We start from the raw sequence: 8,586 nt of genomic DNA on the forward strand, positions 1-8,586 counted from the left end.
ACACCACCCCCCCCCCCTTTCCCTAGGAAGAAAATGTCCAATTCACTTATATCTGAGTGTCCTCAGATTTCCTTTTACTTCCTTCCACCTGGGACATTTACATTTTCTAAAGGAGCCCAGGAGAACAGGGTGTGAACCCCAAACAGTGGTGCCCTGTAACGGTGGAATTAGATGAAGATGAGCTTTCCTGATGCCTCCCATCCAAGAGCGGTGGTTGATGTGAAATGGGTAGGGGATGGCCCAAGGGGACAGTTGTTCCCTCACCCCTCCTTTGGTACAAGAGCCCCACTGTTTGAGAAAGAAAGAGACTCTGTGCGCGGAGGAGGGAGATTCATCCATTCATTCAAGTTTTTATTTTAACATGTTTGCTGAGCACCTCCTGGGTGCCTGGCTCTGTTGTAGGCACCGGCAGCGATACAACAAAGTCCACTGGACCCTGACGAGCTGCCACTCTAGGGGGAGACAGACAATGAATGAAGGAACAAATTGTGGAGAAGAGTGACAGGCTATGAAGAAAAACAACAGAGTAAGAGCTCAGAGAGTGGCTGTGGGGAGGTCATTATAGGTGGCTGGTCAAGGTGGGTCTCTTGGAGGAGGTGTCATTGAAGTAGAAGGAGAGGGAGGGAACAGTGTCCCAGGCAGAGGGAATGGCAAGTGCAAAGGCCCTGAGGTATGCTGTACAAATTGAACCACTCCTCCCCTCCCATCCTGTGGGGACCCCAGGAAAGAAACGACTTCAAATCCAGAGAGTGGCCAATCCAGATTTATAGCTAGATCTTAGGGAGGACTTCCCAGTAGTCGGGAAGTGGGCATCTTTCCCACAGGGAAAGCTATCTGGGAGTCTCCAAGGCATTCACAGGCCAGACCCAGAACATCTGACACAGACCCTGGATGGATGGATGGATGGATGGATGGATGACTCCTCTGACAGGTCCTACTCCTGTTCTCAGGGTCAAATCCAAACTCCGGTCTATAGCCCACAAGTTCCTACTTGGTCTGGCCTCTCCTGGCTTCCCTGGCCTGGTCACCCCGCAAACTCCCCTCCCCTCACTCCTCTCCAGACACACCAGCCTCCTTGCCACTGCTCAAACATACCGAAATGTGCTCACCTCAGGGCCTTTGCACTTATTATACCCTCTGACTTGAATGCTCTTCTGGATCCTCAGAAGGCACCCCTCTGACCTCCTTCAGGGTTCACCTCAAATACCTCCTCCTTAGAGACACCATCTCTGACCACACCTGTTAAATAGCCACCCACACCACCACTATCCCTCTTTAATCCCCTTTACCCTGTTTTTTATTCTTCACGCCACTTGCATTCTATTATATATTCATTTTGTTGTTGACACTGTATTACATATTTATTCAGTTCTTGCCTGTCTCTCCCGCCAGAAGGTCAGTTCCAGGAGGGCAGGGATTTGATAACTTGATTCATGGCGACCTCCCCAGGGCTTAATCACATCTGTTGATCGAATGGACAAATGAAGGATTTCTAGCAAGGACCCTTGGTGGAGCGCAGGACCCATCAGGGACTGAGAAGGGAGCTCTGGGAAGGGATGGGGGGTGGACAGGGGGTAGAGCATTCACTCTTCAGAGCTCTTCCTTCTCTGGGGCACCAGGCTGGGCGGGCAGCTAGGGGCTGAGGCCAATTTATGACGCTGTAGTGCCCATGGTGGCCGCCTGGAGGCACTGCAGTTAGTTGCAGGACCCCACAAGCCCCAGCTGATTACCCCAGGTTAGCCCCGCCCCATTCACCATTTAGCCCCGCCTCCCTAACCCAGTTTAGTCCCTCCCCAAAGCAGTCCCGCTTGGCCCCGCCCCCAAGCAACTCCCTCCGCGTTCAAGGGTCCTTAAACTCACCCTCCAACAGCACATTTCACCGCACTCTCCTGCCCCACTAGCCAATCTGGGTGACAGGTCAAGAAATCTAGAGTTCGGGGCACCTGGGTGGCACAGCGGTTAAGCGTCTGCCTTCGGCTCAGGGCGTGATCCCGGTGTTGTGGGATCAAGCCACACATCAGGCTCCTCTGCTATGAGCCTGCTTCTTTCTCTCCCACTCCCCCTGCTTGTGTTCCCTCTCTCGCTGGCTGTCTCTATCTCTGTCGAATAAATAAATAAAATCTTTAAAAAAAAAAAAAGAAAAGAAAAAAGAAATCTAGAGTTCCCCAGGGGCTAGCCAGGGTGGAGGAGAATCCCGAGGTGGTGATTCCCAAGGGTCCTTCTTGGAAATCAAATTCACCGTCAGTCCCGCCCGGTTCATTTTTTGCCAGCGTTCTCTCAACCTTCTGCCTCTTTTGGTCTCTCTTTACTTCTCCCTGGCTGACATCTCAGTTGAGCATCTACTGTGTGCAGCCCGATGCCACGCACTGATCACACTTCCCATCCCAGCCAGGATGTGGGTCCTGAGATGGGAAACCAAGAAGTGAGGGATGGGACCCCACAACCTCTCCCTGTGGCCTGGAATCCTACTGAGAGTCTGACCCCCACCCCTCCCATCGCCCCCTGGGATGGGTACAAGGGTCTGATTCCTTTCTTCTCTTGACCGGCAAAGAGAAGGTGCCAGGACTGTTTTTCCTCTGAGCTTCTACCTAAAAAACTCTTCTGGTTTCTACACTGGCACTGTCCACACCCATGGAGTGGATTATTTAACGAGAAGGTAAATGTGTGGGCTCAGGCACCTGACCGCCTTTGTTCAATCCTAGCTCTGCCACTCCTGAGCTGTGTGAGCTTGACAAGTGACTTAACTTTTCTGTGCCTCCGTTTCTTCGTCTGTAAAATGAAGGTAACACTAACACCCACTAGTAGGTACCAGGAGGATTAAATGCCTTCTTTCCTGTTGTGTGCTCGAAACAGCGCCCAACACATAATAAGCACTTCATAAATGTTAGCTGTATTATAATTATTATTTTAGATTCCAGCTTCCCTCTGAGCTCCTACAGATCTGAGAACTTGAGGGGGCTCCCACCTCCAAGATGGAGGAGGAAAGAGGTTTCCCAACAGCTGAAGAAAACTGGGACACCCCACCCATTTTGCAAGGCCCCCCAAGCCTGCCCAAGAGATGGGGATACTATGAGGAGGAAGACTTGTTTCTGTGAAAGCATGAATGGGGCGGACGAGGCACCAACACACACACACACACACACACACACACACACACACACAGGCATGGAGGTACACGTTTGCACACACAGCTCCTAATCTTCACCCACTCTTTTAGAGCGATTTACTCAAAGGCACAGAATAGCACACGGTCACCCCAAACTCTCACACAGCCACACACTGGTCACACATATTTTGTACAACACCCAGGCAGACGGACAGAATCATGCGGACGCACACGGATCTTTATACACAGACCTTTACACACAGCTTCAGTTGCCCAAATACCGCCAGGATTATTAACACAATCCTCACTCGCTGTCACACCACCAGTCACACAGACACACAACTCCGGGTGGCAGAATCACAAGCCTCGCACTGTCACATCAACCCTCCAGCCACAGCCTCCCACTGTCACACACAGACTCGCCCTCACGTACAAACACCCTCTCCCATCACACCCCAACTCATGCACAGCCAAACACACAAACTCTCAGTCACACCCAGCTGTGATACAGACACACACATTTACCCAGCACCCCTCCAGCACCTCACTCACGTCCCCATCAGTCACTCACACGTGAGTCCCGCCCCCTTCCCCACACTGGGGGTGCAGGTGAGGAGCGGGGGGCTGCAAAATTCGGGCACCTCCTGCCATAATGGGGGGAGTGAAGGGTAAGCAACACCCCAAGGCCCCCTGAAGTTGCCCCCGCAACCCCACTCAGCTTCAGTGAGATGGCGGGTGTGGGCTCCGGGTCACCGAGAGGTTGAGAACCCCGAAGGTGGGGTCAGACTGTCCCCCAAACATCTCAGCTCGGGGCTGGATGTGAACCCCCCTTTCCCTTCCCCAAAGCCAGGGTGGATATCCCAGCCCCTCCCCCGCTGCGACCCCCGCCCCTTTCAGCCCCAGGGCTTATGGAGCCGCAAACCGCGTTTCTGTCCCGACCCTCTAAGACCCTCTCCCCTCCTGGAGCCCCTTGCGCCTGCACCTGCCCGCCGGGCCCCTACCTGTCCGGCGAGGCCTGAACACAGCAGCAGCAGCAGCAGCAGCGGCGGGACCGTGAGCGGCCACATGACGCGCCCCCGGCCCGGAGTCCCGTCCCCCCGCCCGCCCTAGCGGCGCCTGGGCGCGGGGACCGCCACCTTGCGCGACCCCGCCCGCCCGGCCGGGGCGACCCTCGCCGCCGCCTCCCCCGCCTCGCCGGCGGCTGGGATTCCGCCCCACCCCCGCCCCCCTCGCGCGCTCCCAGTCTTTGTTGCGGGCTCCGCCCCCCGCCCCGCCCCCAGCTCGTCTGCGGGCGAGGACCCAGCTTGGGTCTGGGGGCGGAGAAGGGGGAGGAGCTGGCACTGGGGAGGAGAGCTGGGGACAAGGCCCGGCAGTCCCCTAGGCCCTATGGGGGCGAGTCATGGAGATGGGGGAGGGGGTTCCGTCACGTGTTTGTAAATTTCACCCTCCCAGGACCTTTCTCACGTTGAAAATGGAGGTGGGATGGGAGTCAAGGGGCAGGGGGAAGTAGGAGGAAGACCTGGTAACGAAGAAGAGAAATTGAGAGGCCCACTCCTAAAAGAACTCAAGAATCAACGGAGAACCTGAGGCAGAGCTTGTGAAATGGGACGTTGAGGGAAGGGGGTCACTGCCGGGACAAGGGGGTGGGACATGGATGGAACGAGGAGCGAGAGACCAGTGACTGGGTGGGCCTGGCTCCCAAAGGGGATACCTTGTTTTCTCTCTCCCTCTCCCACCTCATTCTCCAGGCCCCTCTTCCTCAAAGTCTGCCCTCCCCCGGCCACACCTGAGACAGTTTCTCACTCCCGTTTCAAGGACCCAAGACGGGAGACCAAATCCGGAGAGGATCAAAATATTAACACGGCCTCATCTGCATATGAAGGGCGTCCTTGTTCTGCCTCCAGCCTTTCTCTGCTTCTCCCTCCTCTCCGCAGTTGTCTTCCCCTCAGTGGCTTTTTGGTGAGAAGAGCAAGCAAGTCAGGTTACAGAGGAATCAACCAAAACATACCCGGAGGGGTGTGGGGGGAGGACTGGCATTTTTCTGACCCGACTGTATGCCAGGCAGATAACTGCCATGGATGGTTTTGTCCAAGCAATAAAAGAGCTTGTTGTCGGATAGAACTGGGTTTGACCCTGGTTCTGTCACTTCTTGGTGGTGCAACCTTAGGCAAAGAGCTTTCCTTCTCTCAGGAGACCTGTTTCCTCATGGAGGTGTCAGGAGGCATCTGGGACTCTCGAGCAAATAGAACACAAAACCGGCACTCAATCCCCAGAGAGCACAACACAGTGAGGCATGGAGTTGAGGAGACTTGACATGGACATGGGGCACAGAACAGAATCTGAGCCGGGGGAAGACATCTCATCCATGCCTCTACCTCCTCTCCCCAAATGGGAGATGGTCCTTTGCTGACTCCTCAGACCCAGCCTGCGGTAGGAGTAGAGTAGGAAGGGATGTTGGTTAGTATGAACCAGAAGCTTTCGACCACGTGTGGGCTGTGGTCAATACTGAGGGCAGGGGGTCTCTGCCAACTCTCACCATGTCCGTTTATCAGAGTGGCGCCCTTGTGAGAGCTGTGTTTCAGGATGGTGAACTATATCCTCTGCGCTCTGAGATGGTCATTGTCATGGTCAAGCATAGCCTGTGTTATGTGGTTGACATTGGTCTATGTGCCCTTAGGTCCCTTCTCCATCCTTCCCCAGCTCTGCTCTTTTTCAGGGCGGGGCCCCTGCAAACTACATTTCCCAGGCTCGCTTGTATCTGGCTAGACTCAGCCAATGGGAGACCTGAGGAAAGGTTGGGGTGGGGAGTAGGGAGAAACCAGAGTATTGCTCCTTCTCTCTCCACTTTGGTATCTCTGGCAGTGTCCATTGTGTCTCCTCTGTGGTCTCAGCCCCCCTGGGATGGGAGTCCCCAGTGTGGTTCAGCTCCTGCCAGGTGGTGGCAGGCTCTGGACTCTGGTAACTACTTCCTCCCTTCAGCTACATCAGCTCTTGGGAAGATGGTGGCTGGCTACTCACTCTAGAGTCAATTCGCCTTCTCCTGTTTATTCTTAAAGCTTAACTAACATCTCTGTGGCTAAATCCCCATATGAAACTTTGCTATGGAATTACCCGGCGTGAGCTTTGTTTTTCTGACTGGACCCTGGCCAATACATTCTACACTGTGGTCATGACCGCAGCCATGGTCAGTAGTAATCTGTGTCCTGATCATGCTGTGGTCAGTGTCCTATGGACCTGGGATCTGTGCTGCCATCAGCATCCTGGTTCTACTGGGGTCAGCAGAGTGGTCAGTATTATGGTCTCCATGGGTCATTCCTGGATGTATTGTGGTCAGCGTGATGGTCAGTTTCCTGGCTGTAATGTGCTCAGAGCCGCAATCACTGTCCTGTCATGCTGTGGTCATTGTTCTGACCTCGCTTTGGACGGTGACCTGGCCATGCTATGGTCAAAATTATGGTCAGTCACACCATGATCAGGATCATACTCAGTGTCCTGGTTGTGCTGTTGTCAGCTTCAAGGTCAGCACCATCATCAGTGCTGAGATGAGCACAGGTGTCCCTTCCTCTATGGTTAGTGTAGTGGTCAGAATTGTGGACCATCACTGGAGAGAGATCAGCTTCTCAAGGACCTTGTGCAGTGAAACTGATGGGCCAGGTGACTCAGGGTCTGGCACTGGGCAAAGGCTTCTCTCTACAATGTATGGGGGCAGGGCAGAGGAGCACTGGGTCCCTGCCAACTCTCACCAACTCACCATTGGCTTTTCCTAATTGGTGCTTGGGCAGCCATTGGCTTTACTCTCCTGTGACTCCTTCCTGTGTGTAGCCAGAGGAAGACACATCCAGGCCTTTGTTTTCCCACACTTTGCACAGGGCCCAACACAGAGCTGACCAAAAGGAATTTAATGAGTGAATGAATCTATGCCACGCGTGTCTACTCATGCCTTTGCTCCTGCGGATCCCTCTCTGTATTATTCAGAGGTCCTTTGGTAGCAAGTGGCAGAAAGGCAACTAGAACTGTTTTAACAAAAAAAAAGAATACCTGCTCACATAACTGAAAAAAAAAATCAGAGGTAACTGACTTCAGGCATGGCTGGATCCGGGGGTCCTGTTATACCGTCAGGATTCTGTCTTTCTCCATTTCTCATCTCCAAAGTGTTATCCTGGGTTATTTGTTGTGCATCTTCCCTTTCTTGTCAAATCCACGTAGGCAACTGAGGGTCAGTCCTGCCGGGGACCCTTGGGAGAGAGCATAGATCCTGCTCCTCGCTGTTGTCCCACCTGAGGGGGGGGAGGTGGGTGTTCGTTCTCGAGGTCCTGCATGTCATTGGCGGAGGGCTGTTCCCAGGGGCGCCCCCTCTTCTGCATTTCTGGCCAGGCCAGTGTGTGAACTGAGACAGCCCTGAGGTGGGAAGAAGTGTGCACGGGAACGTGTCAAGGCCAAGGGGATAGGGCAAGGCACTGACCTCGTCTGCCTTTGGCTCATTTCTCAGATGGAGAAATTGAGGTTCAGAGAGCTGAAGACACTGGCTGAAGGCCACAGAGTGGATGTACAGCTGAGCTAAGGCCATAATTTGGTTCATGTCTGACTCCAGACATGAGGCTCTTTATGCTGTGGTTGCAGGGGAATACCTGGGCCAGACCCCGCGGTGTTCATGGGGCATCGAGAAGGCCCGGCCCCACCCACGCGAGCTGAGCGTCAGCTCTATGCCTCCCAAACCCATGCATCTCCACAGGATCATTCCAGTGCGCTCCAGGTCCAGGGCTCCCAACCCTGCACCTCCAAGAGCTACACAGAACGGAGCTCAGCCCTCCTTCCACGTCCCAGGAGAGGTTCCTGAGCTCAGCTCTCAACCCTGGGGGCTCCCTGCAGACTGTCTCCATTGTTCAGCCCCATTCTTTCCTTCTCTGGGCCATTTCTTACTGTGGAACTGCTGCCACCCCTGGGACTCCCCCCCTTCCAGGTTGCGTGCACACACACACACACACACACAACACATGGACACACAGTCACCCAGGGGCACCATACCCGCATTCATGCTCCAGGCACAACATCACACCCAGACAGAATGGTGTTATTCAGAACCAGCACACAAAAGCACATGCAACCCACAGCCCAACACACACATCCCAGGCCGAGGGTCCACAGAAACACACACCCACAGTCAGATGGTGGAAGAACATCAGAGACCAACAGGCCATAATTACCCAAGACCTGGCACTCATGAATACAGTGGACCCAACACACATGGACCCCTTACACAAAAAAATGCACAAACCCCGCAGTCCGGGCACATGGCTCACACACACAGATCCCCAGGGTGGACATCTGTAAAACAGCACGCCGTTCATACACGAACACATACACTGGCCTCCAAGACAGTCACACGCGAGAGGCAGGCAGTTCCTACCCAAGCACACGAAAAAGAGACACGGTTTGTACAAGAAACACCCAAAGACCAGAGATTCAGACCTGGTCACACA

At 54.2% G+C, this 8,586-nt stretch overlaps 1 protein-coding gene across 1 annotated transcript in view; it reads right to left on the bottom strand.

Annotated features, from left to right (window-relative positions):
- Window positions 1-4,218, bottom strand: part of OLFM2 (olfactomedin 2) — a 59,586-nt gene extending 55,368 nt beyond the window's left edge. Inside the window, exon 1 of the mRNA XM_026481350.4 lies at window positions 4,108-4,218. Within this exon, the coding sequence (XP_026337135.1) occupies window positions 4,108-4,173 (66 nt within the window). The 5' untranslated portion in view covers window positions 4,174-4,218. The remainder of the gene's footprint in view (window positions 1-4,107) is intronic.
- Between the last annotated feature and the right edge of the window lie 4,368 nt (window positions 4,219-8,586).

This window comes from Ursus arctos, unplaced genomic scaffold (assembly GCF_023065955.2).
Source record: "Ursus arctos isolate Adak ecotype North America unplaced genomic scaffold, UrsArc2.0 scaffold_14, whole genome shotgun sequence".
Lineage (NCBI taxonomy): Eukaryota > Metazoa > Chordata > Mammalia > Carnivora > Ursidae > Ursus > Ursus arctos.